The sequence below is a fragment of the Capronia coronata genome (assembly GCF_000585585.1).
Source record: "Capronia coronata CBS 617.96 chromosome Unknown acBCG-supercont1.1, whole genome shotgun sequence".
In the NCBI taxonomy this organism is placed as follows: Eukaryota; Fungi; Ascomycota; class Eurotiomycetes; order Chaetothyriales; family Herpotrichiellaceae; genus Capronia; species Capronia coronata.
This window is the reverse complement of record NW_006912893.1, coordinates 2,677,059-2,695,564: the sequence shown is the minus strand read 5'-3', so window position 1 is coordinate 2,695,564 and position 18,506 is coordinate 2,677,059. Positions and strand designations below refer to the sequence as shown.

The window sequence follows — 18,506 nt, the reverse complement described above, 5'->3', positions numbered from 1 at the left end:
CTCGAGGAGAAGGTACCTAATCACCAGGTAATGTATCTACCTACGTCAGTCAGGTACCTACAGGTAGTATCAAAGGAAACTAAGGTACCTACTACTACGTAGTACCTCGGCACGGAAATTCCGGGGATCAAACGATCATGGAGCACTGGCATGGATCATGGGTCATGGATCATGGGGTGCAGTGGGGATTGCAGTGCAGTGCAGTGGTCATGGCTTCAACTTTGGCCCCCAATCAAAGATATCACAACGTCATCCTACGTACTTAGGCCAACGGTCCGGTCGGATCGTTCAACTGCAGTTGCGCGTGACAATTGCACAGTATAACGTACTACTAAGGAGCGGAATATCGATCATGTGGTACTAGTATTGTCGAACTTGCACGAGGAGAAAGACTTGGATGCTGAGAGATGGTCTGTCTCTGCCAGTGGCGGGCAACCTACCTACCTTAGTACTGCCTACCTACCTAGGTAGGCAGTATCTTGACTTAGTTGGAAAATGTGTAGTGTATGGCCGTTATGGCCGTTGTGAAGGTTCAAGGTTCAAGATCTAAGTGACCTTGGTTGTCTGGTACATGTACCTCTCTACTCCATACACCACCTTAATTTGTGAGGAGACTACCGTCGGGAGGGAGGAGACATCAGACCAACAACCTAGTTCTCTGTATCTGATAGAACCAAAAACAAACTTGAGTATCAGGCAAGTCATATTTCAATTTGATCCTTTCGGTATTCAACATAGAAGGATTGACAATCTTTTTGTCTGCTCATCACAAATACAATACCAGGCAAGCGTAACGCATGATAATAAGGGGTATCCGAGAGGGAATGTACAACTTGGTACTAGTAGTATCTCATAGCATGATCCGGAGTCACAGATATACTCCGTAGTCCCAAAAATTCGTCACTTCTTCAAACATCCTCAATCGTGACGGTTGTCCTGCGTACATAGAAATTCCACGCCTGCCGTAAAATAGGTCCCCAACAGTCCAACTCATCGCAGCCAAGTCACCTCGTCGCAAAAATCGTGTTCCAGCCCGTATACGCTGACACGCAAGAAGAGAGACATTTTCTCGTATTCCATTCATCGCCGCTGTATGCGACCTCGATACCGTGCTGACTCGCTCATGCGGTATGTTCCGTCTTGTGGACCGAGCGCGCAGCCTTCCCCCTCTCCGACCACGGGAAGTGGGCGACGGGAATGATGAAGAAGCTGTTGGAAGTGTCGGCGATACCGGCGAGGGCATTGTACCAGGCCGTAAAGGCGGCTAGGATGCCAAAGGCACCTCCGGCGCGCAGGCAGCTGGTTCTGGGCGCGCCGTTCTCGTGTTCTAGGTAGGCGATGCCCAGAAAGAGGAAGCACAGGTCGAGAGTGAAGAAGAGCATGAAGAAGGCGACGGTGGATTTCAGGGTGCAGAAGAGGAGGATGGTTGTGAAGATGAACCAGCCCTGCAAGAGAACATCAAGTTAGTATGAACTAGAGTATGAAGGAGACAGCGCTTCTTGCGCAACGCCCAAATCATACCATCAAATAGAAGCCTATGCAATCAAGCAAGGTCTTGCTACCGGCTGCGGTTTCGATTGTGCTTTCGATCTCGAAGCCGCCTGGGGTGAGGATGATGGCGAAGGAAATCCAGAAGCCACCGTAGGAGGACAGAGCAGTGGCACCGAACGTGTTGCCAACAGCCATTTCCCTGTGTTTGACGTTGCTGGTTAGCCTGGTGAAAGAAATCGAAGAGCGCAAACCCCCAAAGGATCGAGATGCTCAGGAGGTACATAATACATACCACATGCCCGCCAACAGTTGTACTAGGCCACCATAGCCAAAGCCCAGCGAAATGATGATGTTGGGTACCGACACGCCCCGAGTCCCCAGATTGATCAAGCTGAGCACGAATGTTGTCAAGGCGAAGGCGCAGAGACCGAGAGGAGCGGGATTGGCGAATTTGCGTTCGGCGACTGACCGGTATAGACCGGGTTGGAACTCACCACCGAAGGCTAAAGGCGCAAAACGTTAATGAGTTGTTCTGTGAAGTGATTTCGAGGTTGTTGCTCTCGAGAAGAAATCAGGAATCAGAATTTACCTGGCAGAGTGGCGTCGGCATCGTTGCTCACATTCGCCAAAGGACCGTAACCAAAGCGAGCGGCATTCTGAGCGGCCACCCTCTCCTCATGGCTCATCCCGCGAGTCACCTTTTCGAAATCTTGGGATGTAGAGCCAGGGCTACCGCCGTTGTTGATGACATTGGTCCGGGTGGCAGCATTGCTGAAGTCATTGTGGTCTGCGTTGGTCGCCATGGTATGTATATGGAAGTGATGGGTATCGATCAAGAGGACGCTGTTGTTTGAAAGTTGGAACTCGACGAGCGGTCAACGCTGGGATGAGAGACTGAGGACAGGAGGATTTACGAGCTACTTAGGCGAAGGAATGGGATGGGATGCTGTTGTTTAAGTATCCGTGAGCCAGTACGAAGATCAGACCGAGCAGCAGGCAAGGGTGATTCATAGTTCATTCTGGGGAAGGGCACAAACAAGTGCCGGAACTCGGCGGGGACCCTTGGTCGTCCCGTGGCACACCAGGAAAGGTCTGGAGGATCTGGAGATGGAAGAAGAGGACTTCAGGACGAGAGAGTGGATGGGGATCAATTGAATCGAGCCAAGAGGGAGAGAGCGGAGAGTTGAGGGATGGGATTGGATTGGATTGTGATGAGCAGTTAGTGAGTTGAGCAGGTGAGCAGATGACATGTTGAGCCTTGACCACCCGGGGATGCTGCTCACGGCTTTGCGATGCCACCTGGTCTATTCGACAACTAGTAGGAGGCGTGGACACCGTATTCGATAATGGAGACAAGGATCGTAGAGGAGGGCACGGGCGGGCAACAGGCGAGGAGTCTCGACTGGGAAAGGGAAAGGGGAAGGGGAGAGAAAGGGTTACAGAAGCTAGTATGACGGGGGAAGAAATGGATGAATGCCCAGATTGGGATTGGTCCGAAGGCTGGATATTGAGATGGGGACGGAGATGGAGATGAAAGATGGAGAGGAGTCTGGGACCAGGATGGCAAATCCCTGGAGGTCATTAGTTGATGGGGTTGTTTAGCCTGATATCCGACAGGGGAACGGGAGGATGCACAGAGTAAGAATGTGGTCTTGAACATGCAAACAAACAATCATTCATCCTCAGCTCTCGTTTTGAATTTACTACCTAGGTATGGCGGGCGAACGGAGCTGAGATATAGCAAGAAGAAGACGAATACTACTAGGAGGCAAGTTGACGCCACAAGGAATTTGGTACTTGGCTTGGGGATGATTCCTGTTCCTGTTCCTATTCCTAGACTCGGCCTCGGAAGGTGTAGTTTAGAGACCGAGACCAGAGAAGTGCCTTCCGCGAGATCCGTCACGCCACGCCATGTATTACTACCTAGGTAGTATAGTACTCTATACATCATCATCATCAGTTGTTCTGTCAGGCTGAGCTCCTGAGGCTGGTGGTTAGGAACACTGCGGAGGGAGAGAAGATGGTAGAGTGATCGAAATACATCTACCGTTGTACTTTGCCGTCTTGCTCGTATGTCGCCTCTTCCAGCAACTCAGCCACCATCCAGGAAGCCGCCGGGAGGATTTTTTTTATTATTGTTCGCACACACAAACATTCCCTAATATGATTTATGGCCACTCGATTTATTGATCATCCTTGTCACTGTTATGGCCGCTGTCGTCGTCGTCATCGAGCCTCGGCCGGAATAAATTGATTGCTACCAGTGCAGTCCGGCTACATAGTACACAGTTCACACATACACACACCCCCCGCGTACAACAGCTGAAGACATCTACTACTACTGACCTCCCCAGTCTTGTAGTAGTAACTTGTACTCACCTACTACGGCAGCAAGTGCTCTGCATCTACTGACAGAGTACCTTCCCGGTACTCCTAGTGACCATCTCTCTCCCTTGGTATCCAGGGTGTCGTTACCACTGTTCTGTTGTCCTCGACCCTCAGTTTGCATGTGAGATCCACGCTTGCTCACGTCAAATGTCATGTCCCTCATGGGCATCAAATAATAGTGTGTCTCGACTCTCAACTTGACGGTCGAGGCTGTTGTGAAATTACTTCTCTCCACCACACTTCGCAGCACTGGACTGTGCTGCTGCCCCAGTGATTAGCCATGGTGTGTGAGTTACGTACACCGCTTGACAGGCCATCCACTCTTGACAGACACACCAAGGTCCCTTGACAATTCTCCAGAGTGTTAGAAACCCTCCTAGAAATTCTCCCGCGAATTCTAGACTTGATTCAATCGACAACACCAATAACGGTTTGTCCGGGCTAATAATAAAAGTAACTTGCACTTTGAAATCCAGCCTTACAGCTTGTCAAGTATCGGAACCTGGGCCGTCAGAAAGCTTCGCTTTTCAACATGTATGTCCAGGGTGAACACAACCAACAGAATCATCTTCCTGTACTTCCGCTTCTCCGGGAATATTTCCTCCACCATCCCCCAGCTTTCCCGTAAACAGAACAGAAAAAGGTCGGCTCTCGCCCGCCTGAAGGGGACAAATCAGGCCACTTTGGGCTGGGGCATTTCGTCAACCCAACCACCCCATAAAATTCCCCGTATCAACTCGTGTTGGCTACCTGGTCTCGTTCTCAACATACAACAGTCGCCTTCTCGTCGCGTGTTGCCACCTTATTTCCCCATTTCCCCATTTTCGCTTATCCTCGCCTCTTCAAACTAATGGTATGTTTCCTGTGGTCTGACTTTTCCTTTACTCCTTGAGTGGCTGCCTCGACTTGCTCATGGCTCGGATTCTCAGAGTTCGAACCATCATCACCACCGTCGGTGTCAGAGGACTTCTCTTGCGACCACACAATATTATTTCCCTCACCGGCCTAATTCCCTCTGGTACTTGCGGAATGTCAACAGCGATCTCACCTCTCAGACGTCCACATAGGGATTTTTACGTGTCGATGGGAAGGGATTTCTAGTCTGCCCACCGACCCTGCTGTGTCTACTAAGAGGTATATGGCGTCGTCATGGTATATAGCGTCATCATTGAATGCTCATATTCCCAAGTAAACAACAGGGCCCAACGGAAGGGCAGGAAGGTAGGTGAGTGAATGGTCATGGATTGCTGTTTTGGTCCTTGTTCCATGTCATCTTCTTCATGGAGACACAGGAAAGCGTAGGAGCCAGACCGATCATCTTGAGATCGGGATTCAATTACTTTCATTGCTGTCTTCCAAGAGAAGGCCAGAAACGGGCAGCCGAATCTATCCACAACGAGCTTTCACCAGGCCATATAGGCCAACGTTGCAATATAATCGTGTTGGCGAAGAGCTCCAGCGAAGCTCGGTTCATTCGTGCGTCCCTGACAAGAGCATCAAAATGTTGTCACTTATCGAGTGTTTGAGTGTTAGTTCATCATGTCTGTCGTATAAATAGTCCTGCATCTCCATCAAAAGACAAGAAGAAGCAGGGTGGAGTAGACAAGGCCCTGCTAAAAGCCAGATTTCATTCTTCCACTTTGCGATTGGGGCTTTTGGAAGGCCCCCTGGATCCACGCCTTGATCATGGGAGTCAAGGATCAAGATGCTTCCACGTGTGGTGTGTTTGTTTACATGAACATCATTCAGATCGTGCCGGGATGAAAGAAGCGTCGTTGCGTTGATGCACACAATCCCTGGCCCAGCGATGGGAATCATTCTTGGAAGCATGATTGAGCGCTGCAGAAGACATCATTCATAACATGACATCAGCTGGTTGTAGATGAAAAACTGGAAGGAGCTGTTTGTCAAGCAAAAAGAGAACTTCATGTTGAAGGATTATTTGTATGCCAAGAGATCAGTAGTGTTGAAGTTGGATGCAGTGCCTTTTTGCAAGCTCCTAAAAAACAGCAAAAATCCCAGGACCCAAAAAAGTTTATTGGAGAGGCTGGGAATCGAACCCAGAACCTTTTCCAATCGTATGAGAACGACTGCTAAGGAACTGCAGATTTATTAGTTGACTGTCGGAAGACGTTAAGGAGGCAATGATGCTTACACGTCATACCACTAGACCACATCCCCCAATTGGCCCTCTGGGCCTTATTGAGATGCATTTGTTGTAAGTAGATTATAAGTAGGATTGATTACTCGGACTGCATATTGCCAAGCCTGTGCCGTGGCTAGTTTGCCGCTGCAGGGCCTGCCAGTGCGGACAGCATCAAAACTCCAAACGACGAAACTCGATCCTCTTGTTTCTTCTTTTTCCTTTTCTTCACACTTCATGAAAAACAGATCTGAACGCAATTAATCAACCGCTGTCCCTTTGCAGGATGCCTAAATACAGGTATCTCCTGTGACTGTAGGGTGGTAGGTCATATTGCGAACTAGACCAAACTGTGTCAGAGGCACATTTAAGGCTTTCCGTCAGACCCGTGGTGGATGGAAAGTCACCTGCGTGCCAAACATTACTTTCTTTTCCTTATTCTGCTTCTAATCTATCTCGTAGACCATCATAGGGGACTTGGTGGTCGAATGATCAAGAAGGACTACGATTGAAGGAAGTCAAAGGAGGATGTTGGGGGACGGCATTTGCACTCGCTGTCGGTGATCCTGTTCATGATTCATCCTTCCTCATGCTCGGCGCCTAGGCCTGTACAGGTCAGAGCAGAGGGTCTCGGGTCATTGCAAAGCAACGACCGCACCTGTCTAGGCCCGTTCACGGTGACATTCGATGGATGTCTCGATCTTGACACATAACTACTACCTAGTAGAAAAATGTAAGGGATGCAGTGTCTAGGGGATTGTCTATTCATTGGTCCCCTAATGCATTATACAGCCCATCCATGATACTTGGATACCTTAGGTAGGTATGTATGTGGTCGCCGGTTGACTACCAAGTTGAGGGTGGCATGTTGCAGTTGTTAACAGCTTCTTCAAGGGCTACACAACGTCTAGTAGTCAAGCCAGCCGGCTGTACACGCCTTCGCCGAGAACTCCGAAGCCCAGGAGAGGTTGAGACTTACCAGGCGCATCTTGGGAGGAAGCAACTGGAAAAGACGTCTCTACTCACGCATACACATGCCTAAGCAGAAACAGAAGGATCAAAACTTGGTTACTGGGTAGAAATCTTTCATTCTCTTTCATTCGTGGTCCTGTCCACACACTCGCTGCTAAATGGTATCCAAATATCCTCAGTCGCCCCAAAAAGATCATCAATTGGCCGCGAGGCCTGTCGTCGAATGTAGTCAAAAAAACATCTAGCATCAAGGGAAATTCTCCTTGACTTCATTTGCATCTGAAAAGGGCCCTGAATCATGCTTGTTTAGTTCCGGACGAACTGCTGGACTGGTGACACCGATATGCTGCGGGTCTCGAGCTCGGTTGATCGCGTCCTCGATCATGGCATTGACATTGGAAGTGTTGCTGTTTGTATGCCTTTGTGTTGTTCCGGCGAACGTGCTGGCCGTAAGCGTGTGCGGTGGGACAGCACTGACAGACGAGGACCTTGCTGAATGGTTGCCGGCAAAGGCTGGCCTGGGTATCGTTATGGAAGCTTCGTCCTTGTCTGAACTGGGCGTGGTACTAGACGAACCCACGACAACCTCTTTTTCGTCGGAATAGACAGGCACAACCTTTGAATCCGGTGAGGTTGGTGTGTTACTCTTCCTGGAAGCTTGTTTTGCCAGGTTGGCCAACGTGGGGACCCTTGTCCCCGAGTTAACCTTCTTGACCTCGATCGGGCGGGCGGTGACATTCCTAGCCACAATCGAACTATTGCTGTTGCCCAATGTAGGTAGTTGTGGAACTTGCGGGGTCCTAGAGCTAGAATTTGACGAAGCACCAGGAGTGCTGTGTCCAGACTTGACACTCACAACGTTGGCTTGGGCGCGGAACGCTTGTTGAGCCGGTATAGGAGGGACAATGGCATCACTACGATAGATGGTAGTAGCCACACTCTCACGCGCCAGGCTTGGTGCCAAACTTATCCGAGGGTCCAGGGAAGATGTGTCCGACCAAGTTGAATCCCGTAGATCTCCTGGCATAAAGAAATGCTGCTCCAAATGCGGTGTTGATGCGGTCGAATTGGGTCCTCGGCCGCCAGGGAGTGCAGGTACAGGTGGTACCTGAAAGGCCGGAGACTCTGGTGGAGATCGAACGGTGACTCCAGGGATATAGGCGATTTGGATAACATTCGATGCTCGTGTAAGTACGGTGGAGGCGATAGAGTGCGCGGATCTCGTGGAACGACGGTCTGCACGGTGTAAAGTAGATTGGTCTCTCTTCTCAGGAGGATACCAAGTCTCGACGCGTCTCTTCTTCCGGATGCAAAACCACCAGACCAAAAAGCCAACCACTGCGAGTGCTACCAGCCCACCGATGACGCCTCCGACTATACCTCCGATCGGTTTCGACTTCTTAGGCGGGTCGGCGCTCTGTCCCGGTAATGAGCCGATTTTCACGCATGTCGTCGAGGCACACGCATCGCACGATTGGACTTTTAGCGAGCATGTCTCATCGGCGGCGCAAGCAGGGCAGCTGGGTGGATCTGGAGGACACTGCAGGCAACGTCTGAACAAAGGATGAGCGGCACGATCGTGATCTGCATGGTGTGTTAGCAGAGGCCGTGGCATGGTAGTAGAGGTTGTTGTACAGTGTATCGACTCCATAACAGCGCCGCAAGAAGGGTTGACACTTTTAACTGCCCTCTGAAATCGAGCCTACGGCCTCACGGCACAGGAGCGTGGGTAAAAGTTCGAGTTCCAGGCTGAGGCATGAACCGCCCCTTTTTGTGGAAAATGAAGAATGAACCAGCGATTGGTTTTTGCCGCTTTCAATATGTAGCTTTGCCACCCTCTCAATCTTCGGGACTGTCTGGCAGATGAGGGATTCGCCGTAGTATTGGAAATCGTGATGGGTTTCCGCTGCTTGATGGAATCGAAGAAGAGGAGAGTCGCGCGGACGGATTGACGGACAGACCGCGGTAGCTCTGGTGACCGAAAACAGACGAAAGAATGTGGGACGGTCGGGTGCCGGCAACAATAACAACAAGGCCGATAGAGAATCGAAAAACGTCGAATTGAAAGATTGAATGGAAGTTGGTAGGTCAATTGGAGGAATAAAGTCAATTCGTGTATGTCGAGAAAGAGGAAGGTGAAGGTGAAGGTGGTCGATGCCAATGTCTCATTAGAGGGAGCAGATCTCGCGTTCTCGACCTAAAGTGACTGGGGGAATGCCACCTAACAAGGGCACAAGGACGGTGGTAGTGGGCAGTAGAAGTGAGCATTATTGGGCAGAGGAGGCATCTCTACTTGACAACATGGCTGCTGACGACTCACGAAGCACAGAGCAGAAGGGCAACCATCCACAGGCATCCACTAGTACTGGGATAACCTGGTCTTAACTGCCGGCCTACCAATGCGCCAAAGGATCTGAGGGAGATGAAGGGGCACCCTTAGGCTTCGTCCAACAAGCCCGAGGAGCCCGCACCACAGATACAGGGCCTGCTGTTGGTGGACAGCCGCAACGCGCGGCACCCTAAAGCCTTCCAAGAGCCCCATTAACGCCCTTAGGGAAACGCGCCAGCTGCGCTCAAACACTTTTCTTTGCAAGGGGAGTTTGAGCCTCGAATCTCCTAGACTTCTTAGCCGATGGGTGAATCTATCACTGCACACATATATGGGTAAACTGTATGGCCTCAGAGATGCGATGTCGATTCCCTTCATCATCAACGTATGCGGAATGTTATACCATTGTTGGTTAAAAACCTATCTCTTCAAGTCTCTCGATAAATGGTTAGGGAGGCCAAGCTGTCTCGTCGAGGAATATTGAGTGATGGGGCATTTTGACAGCACTTCACAGATTGGTTGACTTTCTTCGTACGTGGCTTCAGTGTTACGATGAGGCTGTCAATCGCAGTCTTGACACCTAATGGTGCAAGATGAGGGAGCACTTGCGACATGTGCATATAGAAAACATTCGACACTGTTATATAAATTACCGCAACATGGCCCATGGCCATACATTCCTCATTTACTACGTACTCCTTTTGGCGCAACCACGTTCTGGGTGCTGTGTACAGAGGCAGGCAGTCATGTAATCAACATGCAGATGCTGGCTTGGTTGCAATACACCCAATCGTGATATATGAAGGACGTTTCAGTCCACCTAGCGTATTCATGTTTTTTTGTGATTTCATGCATGTTTTAGATCGAGTTGAGAAGTGCAGTGGCTGGTGATTGATATACTAACTACCATGAGGCTGGCCAAGTCCTGGGACATGCATCAACCGTTTGCACATGCGGCGCCTACCAGGGCCAGCACTGCCTTGATCTAAAAATATGCGCTGCTTACCTCCCGGCTGTGGACAGTACTGCGTGTTGTTGTGGCCCCTGCAAGGTATAATAAGTTGTCGACGAGTGCAAGCACGCTGGCACGGTAGTACAGACTTTGCTATGAAGCGACATTTCTGTCACACCAAAATCCTCGCCATTATTGGGAGAAGGCTGTTGAGCAGTTCAATGCAGATTATCCTCCTTGAACCCCCATATATACTGTACTCCCCACGACTTCAAGGGCATAGTGGAGAATTAACGCTGGAATGGAGTACGTACACTGCCACGTCTTGTGTTAGGGCCTGTTCGGCACCGCCATTTAAAATGTAGTACGTAGGTACGTACTACGTACTTGTTCGCGGTGAATCGGGCCCCTTGGATCTAGTATACAAGTACTACCAGTACTAGTACATTGCCCTAAACCGCTTCCTTCCGCGGCGCCATCAGACGACAAGCGGGTCCAGCGAGAGTCAGGGACTCGGGGGAATCGGCTTTAATGTTTCACAACATGTTCTTGAGCAAGAAGAGTTGAGGAAGGCATTGCAGATTGATAATTTCAGACACGGGGAGCTGTAGATACCTACCTAGGTACCAAGGTAGTAGTAGGTCTCTGTATCAAACATCATCACTCTTGCTTGAACTCTGCTTGCATATCGGGTATCTAGGTGCAAAAGCAGTTGTAGTCGTGCTGCAGACGCGAACGCGAACGCGACCCGTTGCCCGACCCGAGAATGAATTCTAGTGGCCGGTTGCGGCCGCTGAGGAGCCGCCAGCCACGAGATCCGCAACAAGCGAATCCCCTCCAACAAAGTCGTGCACAGCCTGCATCCGGGTTCTCGAAGGACGACAGTAGAGAGGTGCACGAATCATTTTGCGTTTCAGACCATCGGCGTTGGTGGTGACATCTGGATGATGGCGAACCACTTGATGGCTGAGACCGCCAAATGGGCCTGTCGTCAGCGTCAGCGTCAGCGTTCAGTTGTCGCAGCTATTTTCTGCATGTTCGCCTGGGCTGCGCACACTCAGGGGATGATGGGTCGCTTGGAGACGACAGACCCAAACATGCAGAGAACTGTACGCAACCGGCTCGCAAGGGTGTAGTAAAGAAAACCTGAAACATCTCTGTCGCTCATGCTCCTTGTCTGATCGACGGGACCCTCATACTACAGTGCATGCTGTTCTCCTTGTTGTGAATTCTTTGTCTCTGTTCGCATCTACTCTTCACTTCCCTCCGCACTCGTCTCGCCCTTCCCCTGATTCTCACTCCCTCGGATCTAAGATCTACAGATATCACATCAATCACCCTCGTACCTTGCAGCTGAGCGCTATCCCATAAACTAATACCCGGCCCTGGCGGCTGTCATCTTCACACAGACTCCCTAGTATCCCTCAGCATCATTGACTTTCGATTGTCATACCGGCTGAAGTCCATCACTATCCTTGCCCCGTACTGGGTGGCCCCAGATCGTCGTCTTTGACGGAGTGTCAACCATCGCATCTAGAGATATGGCAAATCCATACCCAGGTCATCAGCTGAATGACATCCCACCCATGAATGTATGTGAAGAGCAACTGCGAGGAAGGTGAGAGGAGTTGGACGCTGATGTTGTACAGGTTTACAGACCTCCCGCCCACCGTTCAGAAGACGAAGCAGAACATTCCTTACTCCATCCAACCGCCACATATCAATCGCAATATGACGATCCTCACTCTCGACCTCTGACCCCGGGACAAGAGTCGGTCTACACCTTGAATGAATCCTACGTGGGAGGGGACGCTTCAAAAGTGCCAGTGACGACTTACAATCCACAACATACTCAACCATACGGCCCAGGTTATGGGCTGAGCAATGCGCAGGCAGGCTTCCCCCCGGCAGGCCCGCCCGATCCCATTGACCGAACCGATTCAACTGAAGCATGGCGAGAGCGGCAAGCGCCTGGGTTCGGGACAATCAAGCGTTACGCGACCAGAAAGGTCAAACTAGTCCAGGGCAGCGTTCTGAGTATTGACTACCCAGTTCCCAGTGCCATACAGAATGCGATTCAGTCAAAGTACCGAAATGACCTTGAAGGCGGCAGTGAGGAGTTCACACACATGCGGTACACGGCAGCAACTTGCGATCCTGATGATTTCACCTTGAAGAATGGGTACAATCTACGCCCAGCAATGTACAACCGGCATACTGAACTGCTCATTGCTATTACCTATTACAACGAGGACAAGGTTTTGACGGCTCGCACTCTCCATGGTGTCATGCAAAATATTCGCGACATCGTCAACCTGAAGAAGTCCGAATTCTGGAATAAGGGCGGCCCGGCATGGCAAAAGATCGTTGTCTGTCTCGTGTTCGACGGAATTGACCCCTGCGACAAGAACACTCTCGACTTGCTAGCCACTGTCGGCGTCTACCAAGACGGCGTCATGAAGAAGGACGTGGATGGCAAGGAGACGGTGGCTCATATCTTCGAATACACGACACAACTTTCGGTAACCGCGAATCAACAATTGATCCGACCTAATGACAACGACGCGACTTCCCTGCCGCCTGTACAGATGATTTTCTGTCTGAAGCAGAAGAACAGCAAGAAGATCAATTCTCACAGATGGTTGTTCAATGGGTTTGGCCGCATCCTAAACCCGGAAGTCTGTATCCTGCTCGATGCTGGGACGAAGCCCGGTTCCAAGTCGTTGATGGCGCTTTGGCAAGCTTTCTACAATGACAAAGACCTGGGTGGCGCTTGTGGTGAAATCCATGCCATGTTGGGCCCCGGCGGAGTCTTTGGAAGAAAACTCTTGAATCCCCTGGTCGCTGCTCAAAACTTCGAATACAAGATCAGCAACATTCTTGACAAACCCTTGGAGAGTTCGTTCGGCTACGTGAGTGTCTTGCCCGGCGCATTTTCGGCATACCGGTTCCGAGCCATCATGGGTCGTCCTCTCGAGCAGTATTTTCACGGCGACCACACTCTATCCAAGAGATTGGGCAAGAAAGGTATCGAAGGCATGAACATCTTCAAAAAGAACATGTTTCTGGCCGAAGATCGTATTCTGTGCTTTGAACTGGTCGCCAAAGCCGGGTCGAAGTGGCATCTTACCTACGTCAAAGCCTCCAAAGCCGAAACGGATGTGCCCGAAGGTGCGCCTGAGTTCATCGGACAGCGTCGACGTTGGCTCAACGGCTCCTTTGCCGCCTCCATCTATTCGTTGATGCATTTCTCCCGCATGTACAAGTCCGGACACAACATCATCCGAATGTTCTTTCTCCACATCCAAATGGTTTACAACATCGTCTCCGTCATCCTGTCATGGTTTTCGCTCGCTTCGTTCTGGCTGACCACCAAGGTCATGATGGACCTGGTGGGCCAACCCAGCTCCAGCAACAACAATTCGGCCTTTCCGTTCGGTAACACTGCTACCCCGATCGTCAACACAATCCTGGAATACCTGTACTTGGCTTTTCTGCTGCTCCAATTCATCCTGGCATTGGGAAATCGACCCAAGGGCTCCAAAGTGGCATACATCATCTCGTTCTGCCTCTTTGGCCTCATTCAACTCTATGTCATCGTTTTATCCATGTATCTGGTGGTGCGGGCCTTCACCAGCAAAGATGGCACTGATATTGTTACGAACGAGGGAGCGAATGAATTTGTCAAGTCCTTCTTCGCCTCAACCGGACCTGGAATTGTCATCATCGCACTCGCCGCCACGTTCGGGCTGTACTTTGTCGCCTCGTTCCTATACATGGACCCATGGCACATGTTCACGTCCTTCATTCAATACCTGCTCCTCATGCCGTCTTTCATCAACATTCTGATGATTTATGCTTTCAGCAATTGGCATGACGTCTCTTGGGGAACCAAGGGTGCAGACAAGGCTGATGTCCTCCCTTCCGCGCAAACAAAGAAGGACGAGAAGAGCAAGACTGCAGTTGTCGAAGAAGTCGACAAGCCACAAGCAGATATTGACAGTCAATTTGAGGCGACTGTTCGACGTGCTCTGGCCCCCTACAAGCCACCGGCAGAAAAGGAAGAGAAGACTTTGGAGGACTCTTACAAGAACTTCCGAACTCGACTGGTTGCGACATGGATCTTCTCGAACGCCTTGCTTGCTGTTGCAATAACAAGCGACAGTATTGACGACTTCGGGTTTTCGGTAAGACTGTCGCCCTCACTGAATTTTAGTCACTTACTGACCTCTATGACAGTCTCGGGCCACTAGCAGGACGAGCCACTTCTTCCAAGCCCTCCTGTGGACTACCGCATCATTGTCTCTGGTTCGCTTCATCGGCTGCTGTTGGTTCCTCGGAAGAACCGGGTTGTTATGCTGTTTCAATAGACGATAGTCAGGCTGGACAGGGTTTCTGCATTGCAAAGCGTGGGTCGTAAAGGCTGATCATAGGATGGAGCGTTGGCCGGAATGGCTATGCATAGGGCGCTCACAATAGGGCGCATTGTGTGGTGTATCTACCGAAATGTCCGAAATGTCGAAAAACGGTCACTGCCATACAAAGTGGTTTCAAGGAAGGACCACAATCAGTACGTAGTCAGTAAAATCAAAGGCCGACCTAATCGGGATAATCTTGTAAAGAGTTCCGATGCTGCGTCATGTGAGCCAAAGGCGATATTCCCCAAGTATTGGACCGGCAAGTTGACGGTCATCGAGTCTGCGCTCCTAGATACACCTACAATTCACTGATTGCCATCCGTACACCTAAATCGCGCTGCGCTTCCCTTCATCTCCTAAGGCCATCTTCCACCACCGCGTGAGCCACCTAGCATATCCCTTCCACGACGCCACTTGTGCAACAACACCGTACCCAAGCCTCTTCACAGCTTTCACTCTCCCTGACCGATACGCACATAAATTCCGGCGTAATTACGACATAAGATCCCTCTTTCCTCATCGCCGCATCGATCCAGCCGCAGTCCACAGTCAATTGCGCGCCGGGGTGGCGTAGTCTAGCCGTCAAGATGATGAAAATATGGTCCATGGTAGGAAAGTCGGCACGCAGTCTCAACAGCGGCTGATGGCAATCTACAGAAGCAACAACAACAGAAAGATGAACAAGCACAAGGAGCCACTCAAAAAAAGAAGAAGGTCACTGCGGCACAACTGCGTGTCCAGAAAGGTGAGCTGAACTGGCAGGACACCCAGAGTCATGATATTACTAACCACCTCAGATCTGAGCGAACTATCCTTGGGATCGACGATGAAGACGACGTTTCCGAACCCAGATGACATCCTCAATTTCACTCTCACAATCGAACCGGACGAGGGAATGTACAAAGGGGGAAGTTTTGTGTTCAATTTCTCTATCAACCAGAACTTCCCGCACGATCCGCCCAAGGTCAAGTGCACGCAGAAGATATACCACCCCAACATCGACCTGGAAGGAAATGTTTGCTTGAACATCCTGAGAGAAGATTGGAAACCAGTATTGAATCTGAATGCGGTGATCGTAGGCATGCAGGTAGGCGAGGCGATCTCACTGACAATGGTTTCCCACTTGCTGACTAGAGTCCAAGTTCCTCTTCCTCGAACCTAATGCATCCGATCCGCTCAACAAGGAGGCCGCGGAAGACCTTAGAAATAACAGAGAGGGTTTCAGAAGGAATGCGAGAACAGCCATGAGCGGTGGAACGGTTAGAGGCGTAAGCTATGACCGAGTCTTGCGATGATAGCCACGACATCCTATCTACCTTAGGACTGTGACGAGATGAACGACTCAAGGACATACAACTACATCACAGAATTCGAAGCATTGCGATCTTGGAGCGAATAGGCCTAGAGGCAGAAATCTGTGGCATAACCGAGTCCCATATCGAAGAGGTTCTTGCGACATGCAGGGATTACAGAGGTCGATGCGTAAGACACTATCTTGGACGGACTTGAACACTTCATATCCCGGGTCTTTAGTCTTTGAGAGCAAGCGATGTGTAACTGAATACTGATGACCCAACAGTCGTGGGTCCAGACGCAGTGCAGTGGTGGCCGGCCGGGGAGACAAACACATCTCCGAAAAGAGCCCGTTGTCGGAGCCAAGACGAAATGCTGACTGCGGGTGAAATCTGTAGCAATTGGAGCTCACTAAAAAGTACATAATAACTCGAGGATAACTTTGGCAACGGTCGAATCGCCCAAAAATTCCCCCAGACTCTTTCCGACTCACAATCGTTCAATCTCCCTTCTTGCCGTTACAAAGAGTCAGACATCATGGCCTCCAAGACCTTCGCGAGAACGTTACGCACTGCGTCGAAGCAGAAAATTAGCACCCCATCGATGCCCAAACGCTCGTTCGTTTCTGCTCCGTCGACCAGACCGATCGTTGCAGCTTCCCAGCGTTCTGTCTTTGCGGCTCCAGGTCAGCAGCAGACAAGAGGTGTCAAGACAATTGACTTTGCCGGCACCAAGGAGCAGGTTTACGGTGCGTACCTGGCGTTGCCATCTGTCCTCGGACATTGCTGACATTTCTGTGTAGAACGAGAGGACTGGCCCCGTGAAAAGCTTCTGGTATGCTTACACCCTGCTTACCATCTTCGAGAGTGCCTGTGGCTGACAGCGGAACAGGAATACTTCAAGGACGACACCCTCGCCCTTATCGGCTATGGCTCCCAAGGTCACGGTCAAGGCCTTAACCTCCGTGACAACGGGCTGAACGTCATTATCGGCGTCCGAAAGAACGGCGCATCCTGGAAAGAGGCAGAACAAGATGGCTGGATTCCGGGCAAGAACCTGTTTGAGATGGACGATGCCATCTCTCGCGGCACCATCGTCATGAACTTGCTCAGTGATGCCGCGCAGAGTGAAACCTGGCCAGCGATCAAGCCTCAGTTGACCAAGGGAAAGGTGTGACAAGCTTGCCTGCTACCCAAGACCCCTGCTGATCTGTTGTTTAGACCCTGTACTTCTCCCACGGTTTCTCTCCCGTTTTCAAAGAGTTGACGAAGGTCGATGTGCCCAAAGACATTGATGTCATCCTTGTCGCGCCCAAGGGATCCGGCCGAACCGTCCGATCTCTATTCCGAGAGGGTCGTGGTATCAACTCCTCCCTTGCCGTCTACCAAGATGTCACTGGCAAGGCCGAAGAGAAGGCTGTTGCTCTGGGCGTCGCCATTGGCAGCGGTTACCTCTACAAGACCACCTTCGAGAAGGAGGTGTACTCTGACCTGTACGGCGAGCGAGGTTGCTTGATGGGTGGTATCCATGGCATGTTCCTCGCCCAGTACGAAGTTCTCCGAGAACGTGGCCACTCTCCATCCGAGGCCTTCAACGAGACTGTTGAAGAAGCCACTCAATCACTGTATCCTCTGATCGGCGCCAACGGTATGGACTGGATGTATGCCGCTTGCTCCACCACGGCCCGTCGTGGTGCCATTGACTGGTCCGGCAAGTTCAAGGACACCTTGAAGCCAGTGTTCAATGAGCTCTATGACAGCGTCAAGACCGGCAAGGAGACCAAGCGCAGCTTGGAGTTCAACAGCCAACCCGACTACCGGGAGAAGTACGAGAAGGAGATGGAGGAGATCCGCAACTTGGAGATCTGGCGTGCGGGCAAGGCTGTTCGGTAAGTCACACAATGTTTGCGATCGCAGTTCTCGGTCAGTACTAATGTCAAATGCAGCTCTTTGCGACCAGAGAACCAGTAAATTTGGTACTCACAAACAATCTGAATATCTGTGACGTGACTTGATATACCAAGAGGAGAGGAACGGCGTTTTGCAAAAGTGACTCTTTACATATGGAAATGGAGGGAGGCTTGAATCCATGGATTCTCCAGCAGGATACTGCGTGACTGTCTATTGCGGCTCGATGTTGCTGTCTTCTGCGTCCCACAGCTTTGAATGAAAATTCGTCATCAAACCGTGTCGGAATGTCTTCTCTTCTACTTTCCCTGGGGCTTAAAGTCTTGCCAACGCCGGGGTCGAACACTTGTGAAACGCCAGTGACTTGGATGTCCTGGTCGATGACATGAATAACATGTTTGCGTATGAGCTATTGTAAATCATGACAGATATCAACTCTGCTCGCCTGGAAGCAGTGTCTATCTCGAGAATAAAAAGACTGGTCACTATTCGAGGTCAGGTCTTTTCGTCGCTTGAATTAACTCCCTACTATAGTGCAACGTTCGATATATCGGTTCCTAGTGGCATCGACAAGACGACAATCACACCATTATTGTACCCGCCCGCGCCTTTG

At 50.6% G+C, this 18,506-nt stretch overlaps 5 protein-coding genes across 5 annotated transcripts; 3 read left to right on the top strand and 2 right to left on the bottom strand.

Annotated features, from left to right (window-relative positions):
* Positions 1-1,121: 1,121 nt before the first annotated feature.
* A1O1_00955 (uncharacterized protein) lies at positions 1,122-2,294 on the bottom strand (the record flags this gene model as incomplete). Its single annotated transcript, XM_007721869.1, has 4 exons — positions 1,122-1,445; positions 1,522-1,690; positions 1,784-1,994; positions 2,081-2,294. 4 exons carry the CDS (start codon positions 2,292-2,294, stop codon positions 1,122-1,124), a joined length of 918 nt encoding a protein of 305 aa, XP_007720059.1.
* A 4,947-nt stretch (positions 2,295-7,241) lies between these two features.
* On the bottom strand, positions 7,242-8,609 carry A1O1_00953 (uncharacterized protein; the record flags this gene model as incomplete). The annotated part of the gene is made up of 1 exon (XM_007721868.1): positions 7,242-8,609. One exon carries the CDS (start codon positions 8,607-8,609, stop codon positions 7,242-7,244), a length of 1,368 nt encoding a protein of 455 aa, XP_007720058.1.
* Positions 8,610-11,816: 3,207 nt separating this feature from the next.
* Positions 11,817-14,645, top strand: A1O1_00952 (chitin synthase 3; the record flags this gene model as incomplete). Its single annotated transcript, XM_007721867.1, has 3 exons — positions 11,817-11,867; positions 11,925-14,462; positions 14,532-14,645. The coding sequence occupies 3 exons, from the start codon at positions 11,817-11,819 to the stop codon at positions 14,643-14,645; spliced, it is 2,703 nt and encodes a 900-aa protein (XP_007720057.1).
* Positions 14,646-15,519: 874 nt separating this feature from the next.
* Positions 15,520-15,988, top strand: A1O1_00951 (NEDD8-conjugating enzyme UBC12; the record flags this gene model as incomplete). The annotated part of the gene is made up of 2 exons (XM_007721866.1): positions 15,520-15,780; positions 15,836-15,988. The coding sequence occupies 2 exons, from the start codon at positions 15,520-15,522 to the stop codon at positions 15,986-15,988; spliced, it is 414 nt and encodes a 137-aa protein (XP_007720056.1).
* Positions 15,989-16,523: 535 nt separating this feature from the next.
* Positions 16,524-17,956, top strand: A1O1_00950 (ketol-acid reductoisomerase, mitochondrial; the record flags this gene model as incomplete). Its single annotated transcript, XM_007721865.1, has 5 exons — positions 16,524-16,734; positions 16,789-16,820; positions 16,878-17,156; positions 17,207-17,874; positions 17,932-17,956. 5 exons carry the CDS (start codon positions 16,524-16,526, stop codon positions 17,954-17,956), a joined length of 1,215 nt encoding a protein of 404 aa, XP_007720055.1.
* Positions 17,957-18,506: the final 550 nt, after the last annotated feature.